General features: G+C 37.1%; 1 protein-coding gene across 1 annotated transcript in view; it reads right to left on the bottom strand.

Annotated features, from left to right (window-relative positions):
- hepacama (hepatic and glial cell adhesion molecule a) overlaps positions 1 to 6,613 on the bottom strand; it is a 31,750-nt gene extending 25,137 nt beyond the window's left edge. The window contains exon 1 of the mRNA XM_057839169.1: positions 6,402 to 6,613. Coding sequence (XP_057695152.1) covers positions 6,402 to 6,492 — 91 coding nt within the window. The 5' untranslated portion in view covers positions 6,493 to 6,613. The remainder of the gene's footprint in view (positions 1 to 6,401) is intronic.
- Between the last annotated feature and the right edge of the window lie 8,350 nt (positions 6,614 to 14,963).

Consider the following 14,963-nt stretch of genomic DNA (forward strand, 5'->3'; position numbering starts at 1 on the left):
CCAGCCAAACATTCAAAGGTTTTCATATTGTAATGAGGATAGCATGAGGATAGAATGGATGACTATATGTATATTTACATGTTCATAAGGATGTGTGCTGATTGCAGGATTTCAGTAAATTGCACTAACTACTTTATTAATGGTATTTAATGAATTAGACAGCGATGGAGAGGAGGTGACACAGTGTATTGACTATTATAGTAACATAAGTTGCAAACAGTATAAACCTGAGCAACTAAAGGCATTAACGAATAGGAATAATTGTCCATTCCTACATTTAAATATCAGAAGCCTGAACAAGCACTATGATGATCATGTTACTCTTCTTACAAGTACAGGCTGCAACTTTGATGCAATAAGTTGTAGTGAAACTTGGTTGAATGATAGATCATACATTGACATCTTACATCTTAATGGTTATAAGTTGTTTACCAAGAACAGATGTGGCAGATCCGGTGGCGGTGTGTGCCTATATATCTCCTCTGCATACAATATGAATGTCTTTGATGATATTGTCATAGCAGACAATCATAGTGACTCCCTTTTTGTTGGGATAAGTGGTAAAAACCGGAAGAACCTTATTATCGGCGTGATCTATCGTCCCCCAGACGCGGACCTAGAAATCTTTAGGACCAGAATGGAAGAAGCATTATTCTATATAAACAGCAAAAGCAAGAGCTGTATCATCCTTGGCGACTTCAATATTGACCTCTCAAAGGATGCTACTGCTCAGAATGAATTTATAAATGCATTATATTCTTCATCCTTCTTCCATACAATTAATACCTATACCAGAGTCTCTTAATCCACAAAGTCAATTATTGACTTACATTATCACAAATATTCAAAACTCTACACTTATGTCTGGAGCCGTACTCTCTGACATTTCGGATCACTACTCCATTGTATTATTTGCTGACCTTCATAATAAATCATCACCCATACAACATGAAATAAAAATAAAAATATTAAATAAAGAAACTATGTATAATTTGAGTGAGGATTTGAAGGCCAAGGCATGGAATAAAATATACAGTAGTGATGCTAATACTGCATTTGAGACGTTTACTAAAAAAAATAAGTGACTCAATTGAAAGGACAATTCCTGAAAAAACCATCAAATGCAGCACATTTAATCAAAATCCATGGATCACCAAGGGTATACTAAAATCTATTAAGCACAAAAATAAATTATACAAAAGATATATAAATAAAATTAATTATAATAATAAAAATGAATATATTAATTATAGAAATAAACTTACACACATTATCAGGAAAAGAAAGCGTAACCATTATGCAGAATTGATAAACGCACCATAGGGTGACTGTAAGAAATGTTGGAGAGTACTACACAAGGTCCTAAGCAAAAAACAAAAATACTCCTGTGTTCACTGCCCATGATAATAATACAATTACAGCCACCACAAATAACAATCTTACTGACAAATTCAATGATTACTTTGTCTCTAATGGTAGTAATATATCTAGTAAAATCAGTCAGCCTCAAGATGTCTCCTTTAGAGATTATTTATCAGGTAAGTACCTGGGGTCCTTCTTCCTTAATCCAACTACCTATGATGAAGTCTATAAAATAATCATGAACATGAAGAATTCAAATTCAGCTGCTGCAGATGCAATTTCTAACATAATTCTGAAAAGCATTTCCAACATTAATCACTGCACCTCTTACCCACTGTATGAACTTATCACTACACTCTGGATTGGTGCCTTAAACAGCAAAAATTGCACGAATCACACCAATTTTTAAATCTGGAGATAAAAATGATCTGAGCAATTACCGACCAATATCTATTCTGCCGACCCTTTCCAAGGTATTGGAAAGAGTAGTCTACAACAAACTCAGTAACTACCTAGACAAGCTAGACACCATTGTACCATTGCAGTATGGATTCAGAAAGAAAAATAGTACATATATGGAAGTACTTGACCTAACAGAAAAAATCTGCGATACAATTGACAAAGGTGACTACGGAGTCGGTATTTTTCTGGACCTATCTGAAGCATTTGACACCATTAAGACCGATATACTAATAAAAAACTACAATATTATGGGTTTAGAGGCCTAGCGCTAGAGTGGTACAGTAGCTATCTGTCTGGAAGACATCAGTATGTCAAGATTAATAATTCAGAATCGTCATACAAACTCATCAATCATGGAGTCCCCCAGGACTCCATCTTAGGGCCACTCCTCTTCATCCTTTACATTAATGACTTTGTTAATTCCTCATCTGTTTTTTATAAAGTATTATTTGCTGATAATACAAATTTATTCTTTTCCCATAAACACCCCTCTGCACTTGAGCAAATCATAAATAGTGAACTAAAGAAAATACACAAATGGTTCAAATGTAATAAACTCTCTCTAAATATCAATAAAACAAATTACATTGTGTTTCGCTCCTATAAAAAACAGCCCATCAAACAAATTTGCTTAAACATAAATGGAGAAACCATTAAAAGAGTCTGCTCGACAAAATTCCTGGGAGTCCATATTGATGAGTATCTTAATTTAAAAAAAAACATATTGATGAGCTCACAAATAAACTGCCGAAATATGCTGCTCTGTTTTTTAAACTGCAACATTATACCCACTATCTGCACTTCTCACCCTGTATAAATCCTTATTTGAACCACATTTACAATATTGTAATATCATATGGTGCAACACATTTACAACCTATCTAAAAAAGCTTGAAACCCTACAGAAAAAAGTTATACGTGCCATAACATGGTCCGGGTTCAATGCTCCAACTAAATTTATATTTCACCACCACCACCTTCTGAGGCTAAAAGAACACAACTACTTTCAAAATGCTTGCATAATGTATCAGGTCTTCCATAAACTAAACCATAAATTAAGTTATCTCATCCCAATCAGTACTCCTCAGCACACATATACTACCAAAAGAAAAAATCACATCCCTGGAAAAAGCAGAAGTCTAAAGTCTACAAGCTTTGGCGTTGTATGCAGAGGACCACAGATCTGGAATGAACTGGACGAAACACTGAAAATGTCACACTCCATCTCCATTTTTAAGAAAAAACTGAAAGCTCACCTCCTTGCATTGTATACTTAATAGCCTAGTTAAAAGTAGTTAAAAGTCTTTGAATAACACTACTATGGCATCACATGTCAAATTTGATGTAATCAGAATGTTAAAATTTTCCATTGTTAATTGTATGTATGTGTATGGGTGTGTATATGTGTGTGCTGTTTGACCGGGTTCCCTACTAAAAGCTTTAAATAGCTTATTCGGAGTGTCCCTTTCATGCATCTTATCAGATGAACTGCTTGTATACTGTATATGACCATGTTTCTGTGTGTACCATAATACGATGTGTGAATAAACTGAAATTGAATAGCATGCAAACCTTAACAGAAGGGGGAAAAATAAGTAAGTGAACCCTCTGCCTAAAGAGACCTAAAGACCAATTGAAACCAATTTTTACCAAGCATCTTAAGTCAAGTGTGTGCCCAATCACAGATGAGTGGTTTAAAGCAGCCCTGCCCACTATAAAACACACACCTGGTAAGAAATGTCTTGATAAGAAGCATTGTCTGATGTGCATCATGGCTCGGTCAAAAGGGCTATCTGAAGACCTGCGATCAAGGATTTGTATAAAGCTAGGAAAGCATAGCAAACCATCTCTAAGGCTAGGTTAATACTGCAGGTCTTAATGCACGAATCCAATTTTTTTCCGTGTTTTTCCGATTTGAGGCATTACCTTGACGGTCTGAACGAGACAAGTCGCATAGAAGTGGACCATTTCAAATTCGATCTGGATCACTTTTGTATGTGGTATAAATCTGATCATGGCAACATTTTTTCCAGAATGTCACGGCTGTCTGAACTGTCAAGTCTCCCAAATTGGAATTACTGCAACAATTACGCCAGCAAAGAGTGAGCGCAGCAGGCAGGAAGGCAGCGATAGCTGTGCATTAGCGGTAGCACCATAGCGCCTAGCTTGGACTCGGCTTCTATGCACGAGGCAAGCTTGACCACAGTGTATAAATAAATGAAGTAAAGGATAAGACAGATTATGTTCGGTTTTCTCTGTGTGCGGCAAACAAGCATTATTAAGTATTGCTTACATGGGCAAGTCCAGGCAAATTTACACACACACATAAGGCTTATGTGTTCGTCATGCACGCGCATGCATGCATGCATTCTATCAATCTACATAAACTTTGAATATAAGACTAAAAGGGGATTATTAATGTCTGTTATTTGTGTCCTCTTTTTGGAAATCAAAATATTATCAACTTGGAATGACGGATGACAGCCTACATGTGTCGTGACGTGTGTTGTCTTGATGCTTCTGTGCATGCATGTCTGTTTGCTCAACACGTGTCGGATTGCGAATTTGTGCGCATGCGTAATACTTGAATGGGCTCAATGGACAAAAGCAGTCTGAACAGGCACGGCAAAAAAACAGATATGACAAAAAAATTGGAATTGTGCATTAAGACCTGCAGTATAAATGTAGCCTAAAGTCTGGATGTTCCTCAATCGACAGTCAGAGAAGTTGTCTACAAATGGAGAGAGTTTGGCACCGTCGTTTCTCTCCCAAGGAGTGGCCGTCCACCAAAGATGATGCCAAGAGTCCAGCATACTCAGAGAGGTAAAAAAGTACCCTATAGTGTCTGCGAAAGACTTACAGAAATCACTGGCACAGTCCAATATCTCTGTGCACCCATCAACTATATGTAAAACTATAGCCAAGGTGGTCTTCATGGGAGGACTCAATGGAGGAAGCCACTGCTGTCTAAAAAACATTATTGCTTGTTTAAAAAAAGGCAAAATGCCACATCGACACTCCACATAAGTTTTGGCAAAATATTTTGTGGACTGATTAAACCAAGTCAAATTGTTTGGGAGTAACACACAACGTCGTGTCTGGAAGAAAAAATGAAACAGCTCACCGACATCAACACCTAATCCCCACTGTGACGCATGGTGGAGGGAGCATCGTGATTTGGGGCTGTTTTGCTACCTCAGGGCCTGGACAACTTGCAATTATTAATGGAAGAATTAATTCAAAAGTTTATCAGGATGTTTTGCAGGAAAACCTGAGGCGGTCTGTCAGAGAGTTGAAGCTAAAAAGAGGATGGATGCTGCAACAAGACAATTATCCACAACACAGAAATAAATCAACTTCAGAATGGCTTCAGAAGAGCAAAATACATATTTTGGAGTGGCCAAGTCAAAGTCCAGACTTGAACCCCATTGAGATGCTGTGGCATGACCTAAAGACAGCCATTCATGCCAGACATCCAAGGAATCTGACTGAACTACAGCAGTTGTGTAGAGAAGAATAGGCCAAGATTAATCCTGATTGATACGCCAGACTCAGCTGCAGCTACAGGAAGCGTTTGGTTGAAGTTATTGCTGCCAAAAGAGGGGGCCACAAAATATTAAATGTGATGGTTCACTTACTTATTTTCCCCCTTGTGTTATTGTTTTCATACTATCCTCATTAAAATTTAAAAAACCTATAAATGTTTGGGTGGTTTTAGTTCAAGCAGACAGTTTTTTTATCTGTATGATTTTGACAAATATCAGATCATATTTGATGGTGATTTGTTGCTGAAATGTGAGAAAGGTTTCCAAAAGGTTCAGATACTTTTTCATACTACTGTAGTTTGGACCCAAGCAACACAAATAAAATGATTACAAGCCAGGAATAAAATTGTATTTTTTTTTCTGTAACATGGTGTTATCATCACCAGTAGGAATAGAGAAATTCCAAAAGGTTCAAATACTTTTTCGTAACCACTAACCCCATATTTTGGGGAAACAAAAGTATTTTTATATGTCAATATATGACAGAAAACTAGGTAAAACTAGGTCACTTAGAACCTGGGAACAAAATATGTGTTACATGGTGCAATAATACTGCTACTGTGATTTATTACTTCTCAATCCTCACCATTGAATGGGCTGGCACTCTAATTGACTAGCGACCAGTCCAGTATGTACACCATAGATGGCCTAAAGTCAGCTGGGACAGACATCAAGCTCGCTGGCCACCATGGAGCAAAACACAATAAAACCAGATGGTTCAATGAATTTAGTCTTTTTGTCAGTCAGTTAGATGTTTTTGCCTAATCCTATAGTAAACAAATCAGCAAATTTTCTTTAAAATCTTTGCCTTTTGTACTTGGCGGAGGTAACAAGTACCTCAAGTGCTGCTTGAGGGTCCTTTGAGTTTGTTTTGTGCGTCATTAAAGAATAAAAAAACTATGGTACAGCCACCACAAAGAGATAGAGAGAAATATTAAGTCCAAATTAGCAACCTGTTTAGGGTTGTTTTGTAACCAGCATGCCTTAGAAGTTTGCAATGTCTTAAAAAAAAAAAAAAGCCAGATATCATACCTGTGAGCAGTAGAAGTAGGAGGCCGACCAGGTTGAGGAGTGGAGGAATGTCAGAATAGAGACTGTGGCTGGTCTTACTCTCCACCTTCATCTTGTGTCCTGGGCAGAGGCGTTCTCCCACTTAGTGAGCATGTTTTAACCACTCTGGGCACGTCTCTCTCCCAGTGAATCAACACTCTCCCCACTGCACTGCACTGCCTGCAACGCTGGCCTCTTCTTGGACACTGAGCCCCACACTCTTTCCTCACAGCACCCCCAGTAACCGCCAACAACAGTGAGTGTATGTGTGTTTGACGGATACATAGTATGGATGAGCTGCCCTCTTTCACACCACATTGCACATGCAGAAAGCAAATCGTAAAAAACTACCCAGGGTTCAGAAAATGAACTGGGTGAATGCTGAATTAGCTGGAATTGTTGTGCAATTTCAAGAATTACTGTTTGAAAGTACAACTGTACTTGACTGGTCATAAGAGAGGCACACTTCAGGTCCTCATTTATTTGGGGGGATTTTTTTTTTTTTAAACTCTTTAACAACTCTTCAATCTAATTGGAGCAACCTTGGTGAACTTGAAAGTGGTTACTTAGCAACCAACCATGCTTTCTTGCACTTGAAGTTAACGGTTTAGCAGAGGTGGATAGAACTAGTAACATGCTCTTAAATAACTGTTTGACAGAACTTGAAAAGGTTTCTTGAAAGAATTTAGCTCCAAAATCTTCATATATAAATTTGAAGAACAGTTCTAATTAAGCAGAAAGTTTTTGTTACTTGTTTTTGCGCGACAAGTTACTCAGTATTAGCGTACCTATTCCACAGCATATGTCCTCTTATTATAAATATTAATTCAAGAGATTATTTCTTATATCTAGGGCACACACACACGCAGTCACAGCCCCGACAGACATACAAAATGCCGCCTCCTCCGCCCCCTTCCAAGACAAGAGGCTTTAGAAGTTATTTTCCGCCAGCAGCAGCCACTCTAACTAATGTAAAAAGACGTCAATGTTGTGGAGGTGGCGAACACACCACAAATTTTGGTACTCGAAGTCCGACCTGCATCAGAGTTAGCATGACATTAATCTGTGTGAATTTCTCGAAGTCGAGTAGGAAGCTGCTTTGAAAGAAATATCCTCTTGGATGTGTTTTCTACTGCTAACGTTTATTAAACTGTGAGAAATGTTAAAGATAAGTCCAAGTTAAGTACAAGATAACTGAGGTTTTCCCCTTCTCCCCAATTTTCATTTTTATTTTATTTATATTATGGTCTTAAAGCAGTCCAAAGGAGCTTTCTTTTTTTTTTTTTTAGTTTGGCTATGCTTGTGTACAAAATCATTAATGTTTTTTTTTTTAAATGTATTTTTGTTATTCCCTGTCAAAGAAGTTTTTTGTTATACTGTATTTAATTTATTTAGACAATTTTGAGTGTTCTTAAGACAAATGTTTATTTTTTTCATTGAGAGATCATTAACATGGTGTGTATTTCTTGCGTTTGTTAATATAATTTATGTTCAAATATTGCAATTTAAATTTGGTAATAAAATCCAGACATTTATTCTGGTAGTTTCCAAAATGTTTCCTTAGTACTTTTTGAAAACAAAGGTTTGAATCGAACGGTGTATCACCTGAACCAATACATATGCACTGCAAAAAATTCTATTGATTTCGGTGTAAATCCACTAGAAATAAGTGAAATATATATATATACATATATATACATTAAAAAAAAAAAAAAATCGTTGTCTCGCCCACCCGGGCGGTATGGTCTCTCCTTTCAAGCTCGGGTCCTCTACCAGAGGCCTGGGAGCTTGAGGGTTTAGCTGTCCCTAGGATTGTGCTCTTCTGAATGGAGACGTCGGACGTTGTTCGTGGTATCTGTTGGAGTCATGCACCCAGCTTGGAGGATACTGCCCGTAGTGTCCCGATTACATGTGTGTATATATATATATATATATATATATATATATATATATATCACTGGCCCTCCTTGCAGCCATGACTGGGAAGTTTCCTTAATGTCATACAAAAAATACTGCACGTTAACAGTGCGTCGTGTCATATCCCTGCTATGTTGTATGATACAGTGGGGCAAATAAGTATTTAGTCAACCACTAATTGTGCAAGTTCTCCCACTTGAAAATATTAGAGAGGCCTGTAATTGTCAACTTGGGTAAACCTCAACCATGAGAGACAGAATGTGGAAAAAAAAACATAAAATCACATTGTTTGATTTTTAAAGATTTTATTTGCAAATCATGGTGGAAAATAAGTATTTAGTCAATACCAGAAGTTCATCTCAATACTTTGTTATGTACCCTTTGTTGGTAATAACGGAGGCCAAACGTTTTCTGTAACTCTTCACAAGCTTTTCACACACTATTGCTGGTATTTTGGCCCATTCCTCCATGCAGATCTCCTCTAGAGCAGTGATGCTTTCACCCGGTGGCATCAAAATGATAACAAGAACGGTGAGAAAAAATCCCAGAACCACACGGGGGGACCTAGTGAATGGCATACAGAGAGCTGGGACCACAGTAACAAAGGCTACTATCAGTAACACAGGGACTCAAATCCTGCACTGCCAAACGTGTCCCCTGCTGAAGCCAGTACACGTCCAGGCCCGCCTGTGGTTTGCTAGAGAGCATTTGGATGATCCAGAAGAGGAATGGGAGAATGTGTTATGGTCAGATGAAACCAAAATAGAACTTTTTGGTAGAAACACAGGTTCTCATGTTTGGATGAGAAAGAATACTGAATTGCATCCCAGGAACACCATACCCACTATGAAGCATGGAGGTGGAAACATCATGCTTTGGGGCAGTTTTTCTGCAAAGGGACCAGGACGACTGATTTGTGTAAAGGAAAGAATGAATGGGGCCATGTATCAAGAGATTTTGAGTGAAAATCTCCTTCCATCAGCAAGGGCATTGAAGATGAGACGTGGCTGGGTCTTTCAGCAAGACAATGATCCCAAACACACAGCCAGGGCAACAAAGGAATGGCTTCATAAGAAGCATTTCAAGGTCCTGGAGTGGCCTAGCCAGTCTCCAGATCTCAACCCCATAGAAAATCTGTGGAGGGAGTTGAAAGACCGTGTTGCCCAACGACAGCCCCAAAACATCAGTGCTCTAGAGGTGATCAGCATGGAGGAATGGGCCAAAATACCAGCAACAGTGTGTGAAAAACTTGTGAAGCGTTACGGAAAACGTTTGGCCTCCGTTATTGCCAACAAAGGGTACATAACAAAGTATAAAGATGAACTTTTGGTATTGACCAAATACTTATTTTCCACCATGATTTGAAAATAAATTCTTTAAAAATCAAACAATGCGATTTTCAGTTTTTTTTCCCCCACATTCTGTCTCTCATGGTTGAGGTTTATCCATGTTGACAATTACAGGCCTCTCTAATATTTTCATGTAGGAGAAATTTGCCCCACTGTATATTTGTGTTCCTGATATATGTGTTTAACTTGCCTGCAACTGCGCTATCATTAGCATTCCTCAACTTTCTCAGTCATTTTTGCCACCTTTTCCAGCTTTTTTTGAACGTGTTGCAGCCATAACATTCTAAGTTAATGATTATTTGCTAAAAAAAAAACTATAAACTTTATCAGTTTGCTCAACTTGTCTTTGTAGTGAATTTAATTTAATGTTGAACATGATTTGAAAATCATTGTATTCTGTTTTTATTTATGTTTACCCAACCAAACGTCTTTAAAATTAGAGTTGTAATGTCGAACAGGATTAACATTTGCGATTGGAAGCCAATCCTTTTTTCGAGATGATCCGAAAGAACAATTGCTCTTAACAACACCAGAGAAGGATAAAGCATTACTAATGCAAGTATATGACCTTCAAAGTCATGCTCGGTCTTGTAATGGAGCTTTTCAGATTGTAAAACTACATAAGGACATTTTTTTTGCCCAAACAGGCTTGATTGAAATCTGAAGCGGGGAATGTCAGAACAGACTCAGTGTGCAGTCGGGCATCAAAGCCAATTCCCTTAAGCTCCTCCCACCACTATCCAACTCTGCCCTCATGAATAGCAAAGTCAGCCTTTTCGTCTCATCTTGTGACACTCCAAATCAAGGATGACTCTTTGGAGCCAACAGGGGGAAGGCAGGAGTGGTGAGACATAGTGCAGCTGAGCGTCATGAGAGGAACCATTGTCACAATTTGAAACTAGTTGATGTCACGTTGCCCACGCAGTTCACATTTTCAAGTCAGACTTTGATGTAAACCTACAATTTTTTTTGTCCAGAAGTGTCAGAGCGGGTTCGATAGTCCTTTTTGACATTTTTGTTTCAAAAACATTTCAATGAAAACCATCCTTTTTAATAGCACAGCATAACTTCTTTAAAAAAATACATTTTTTTAGCCTGTCCTGTTCAGCGGCTTAGAGAATGACAATCTTAAGTGTTTTATATGAAGAGTTTTAATGTGCCACATGGGCATAGGTGGAGTGTGACTATTGGGGCAGGGGGGCACAATATGTTGATGACCCCAAACCGCGGTGTCAGCAATAAAATTAACTTACAAGAATATTTATAATAATGAGTTGAAAATGTGCGTTTTTTGTTTCCCATAATTCTTGAGGGGATTTCAAAATCAGGCAGATCATCATCCATTGAATATGATACACCCGCCGGTGTCGTGCCAGTATAGTTACCCCAGTCAAAAATTGTATCACCTGGGCGGACCCATGTGGAGGTAGATTTGTGTCTTCATTGTTCGATCCCCCCAAAAAGTTGCTTCAATCAAAAAAAAAAAAGTTCAATCAAAATATATATTTTCAATAAAAAAAGTCACCTCAATCAAAAAAATGTGTTTGAATGCAAAAATAAATTTGAAACTAAAAAAAAAAAAATGCATTTGAAAGATATTTTTCTTTGGATTTTTTTTTTTTTTTTTTTTTTGATTGAAGTCAATTTTTTTTGGTTGGAGCAACTTTTTTGATTAAAGTAATGTTGTTTTGCATTTGGGCCACATTTTGGCAAGGACATTTGTGTCTTTATTATTCAATTCAGTTGCTTCAAACAAAAAATATATATTTTCAAAAGAAAAATCAATTCAATCAAAAAAAGAAAAATTTCATCATAGAAAAAAAGTTTTTGAATGCGAAAAAATATTTGAGAAAAGTATTTGCATTTGAACACTTAATTTTTCATTTCAAAAAATTTTTTGATTTTAACAATCCTTTTTGTGTGACATTTGTGTCTAAATCATTCAATCCCCCAAAAAGTTGCTTCAATCAAAAAAATATTTTCAAACAAGGAAAAAAATCATTTGAAAAATAAAATTGCCCTCCCCTAATTTTTTTATTTTATTTTATTTTTTAAATAATATACAAATCAAATGACGGTCTAAGGTGCTCATCACATGATCTGTTCGAAAAATCATTTTGACCCATTATAAAAATATTTATTTTGTTAATTTCATTCTTTTTTTTTTTTTTTTTTTTATTGCTTTACAACTTTTATATATGGCGGAAAACACCCAGGTGACTTGAAGTACTGCTCAGAGAACCCCAATTTAGCCAACTTTAAAAATGGTCAGATATGCGCGTGATACATCATTGGAAAGATGAAAATCTCAATTTTCTGGGGGAAGAAAAATTTTGAACAGCAGGCATTTTCTAAATAAGACTATTTTTTTAAACAGCAAACCCCTATCTGGAGGTGAGAGCACGCGAGAGCAGAATTACTGACGCCATGACTTTAACGAGATACTATCGCGTACTTACCTTGTTTTGATCCAAAAACTCCATGTCGCATGTATCACTGAGTGTCAAGACACAGCTGTGAATGGCCACAGCTGGATTTTTTGGGGATGTTATGAGTTAAACATGGTAATTTAACAAGAGTCACGCTGCAGCAATCGCAGACATAGATGAGTGGTCGAGATTTTCTTTTTCATATATTTACCTTTTTAAACGTTTTTTTCCCCAATTTGTCTTTGTTTGAACCGATTATTTATCATCTAACATAACGCAAAAAATAGGGTGACCAAACGTCCTCTTTTGCCCGGACAAGTCCTACTTTCACGTAGTATCCTCGTCGTCGGGCGGATTTCATAAATTCATAAAAATGTCCGTTTTTTATGATTTTTCACGGGAACAATTTGAAGAGAATCCCTCTGGCCGCTGGGTGGCAGCGCCTGCCTGTGACCACATGGCTCCTAGTAGTAGGGAGAGAAGGAGTAGTTCATATTGTTTTTGTTGGCAGTTTACCCCTATCATGAGGCATCTACTGGGTTGACGATTTGGCCACAACGCCTGCCCAGTTGTTAAGTTTTTACAATAAATACGTATATAATGGCAACTGTTGACTTCTGTCGGAGCTTTGACTGTAAAATCCCGTTTGGTGTCGCATCGTTGCGCTGCCGATGATTGTAAACTTTTATAGCAAAGTTTGATTTTTGCCTCAGCTAGCTATCAGTAAGCTAAACCACGCTAGGCATTATGGGAAACGTAGTTTTTGATCTGCTACGTTTGGAAACATGCTGGTTGAATAGTTTGTCAGTTTATTTCGGTAATTGTTTGTGTGCAATCTAGAACATTAAATGAGAATATCAATTGATCGGGAATAACAATTTGTCAAGGACAATTGTAGTGTTAGTAATTTATAAAAATGTTTATTTGGCACATAGCCTACTGTGTGTATGTGTATTGACTGGACTACATTTCTATGGATCTGCATTGTATATCATATATATATATATATATATATATATATATATATATATATATATATATATATATATTTTTTTTTTTTTTTGTAGTTTTTTTTTTTTTTTTTACATTTCTATGGATCTGCATTGTATATCATATATATATATATATATATATACATATAAATATATATATATATAAATATATATATATATATATATATCCAGAGTAAGGGGGGACACTTTAAATATATTAAAGTGATATAGGCATCTTTGAGTGAACTTGGAGTAAAATTCAAGTATCTTGAGGCTGGGCTGAGTGTCCTCTTTTTTGGAAATCAAAATATGGTCACCCTAGCAAAAAATGTGACAGAAACAAAACAAAAAAAAAAATACAATTAAGCGCTAGTTATTAGGTAAATACAGTATCCATTACTTTTTAACAACTTTTTTACAGACACCATTTGTTTAAAACTCTAAAAAAAAATTATTATTTTTTTAAACGAAATATTAGAAATTAATTCATGATTCTAAGCTAAAAATGGACATTTTGAATAGTAAATATAATTAATTACCTTCGTTTTATGGCTGGGTTGAAACAAAAGCGGTTGCGCGACGTCTGTAAACGGGGGTTTCCAGGGTAAAACGGGCAAATTAAAAATAGTTCGGGGGCTTAATGTGCCATGAATCTGCTATAGCATTATATAGACATATCTTTCTATCATACACAACAGTTGTTTTGGCTTAGAACACAGCAGTTTCTTTTTAAGAGGAGTGCAAGAGCAGAAACTGCTTTTTCACTCATGTCTATGTTTTCCGCCATATATAGGAAAGTCAGTTACATGTAATGACACTTTTCGGCCACCCACCGTGGGGGCCTGGCCCCCCTCTTAAACTCCGCTTAAGCACATGGTTGTTTGATGTCCTCCGATTGTGGTTGTTTATATTGTTTTGTTTATTAGGAGAAAGCTGACAGAAAAGGTTTGCTTTGCAGCATTATGGCACCACATGATTTTGCATTTATATTAGCTGGTAGATGTTTCATTTGAGGAGCCCAAACAACCCGTTTTCAAACCTTCATTTGACCGACACAGAGTAGGTGTGCACGTTATTGATTGTTCACCCACAGTCATTAAAGAGACAGAAGAACGTGGCCATGGCACCTTTGGGATTGAGTAGGAGAATAAGAGAAGTAGGTCCACACAAAACCCATTGAGGATGCTTATCATAGCGTGGCGGAGGAGGGATGACAGCCTGATCAGGAAAAAAGTGCTGCAAGACTCATGTTGGCTGTCCTCTCTTAGCACCTGGACACACAACAAGGAACGTGCATGTGTGCGTGAAAGTATGCAGGAGTGGTTTTTTTTGTGCGCTGTGCTGCGGCTCAGATGCGCGTGGGCAGGTGAGTGGGTGGGTGCACTGGGAGGCTGAAGATGCGCGTGCTCTTTTCTCATAACGGGTGACTGCCTCAGCAAGCCAAGCCGAAATATTAGTCTTTAATTTGAACTGACATATGCAATAAAGAACAGGATTGTTACTCATGGGCCTGTTTACAGCATGGAAATACGCTATAGTTTCATGCATACAAGAAGATGGGCACGGTGTAACAATATGCTTTTACTAGCCCAACTTCAGAACTACAGTGAGGAGCAGAAGTATTTGCACCCCTTGTGATTTTGCAAGTTCACCCACTTAGAAAATAGGTAGAGGTCTGAAATTTCAATCACAGATGCATTTCCACTCATAGAGACATAATCTAAAAATAAAATCCAGAAATCACATTGTATAATTTTTTAAAAATAATGTATAATTTACTGGGGTTCCTAAGTGTTTGTACCCCTTACAATCAGCAATAATTACGGCACTCAAAGAGTTGTCAGTCTACCTTTAAAA

This window comes from Corythoichthys intestinalis, chromosome 6 (genome assembly GCF_030265065.1).
Source record: "Corythoichthys intestinalis isolate RoL2023-P3 chromosome 6, ASM3026506v1, whole genome shotgun sequence".
Taxonomy (NCBI): domain Eukaryota; kingdom Metazoa; phylum Chordata; class Actinopteri; order Syngnathiformes; family Syngnathidae; genus Corythoichthys; species Corythoichthys intestinalis.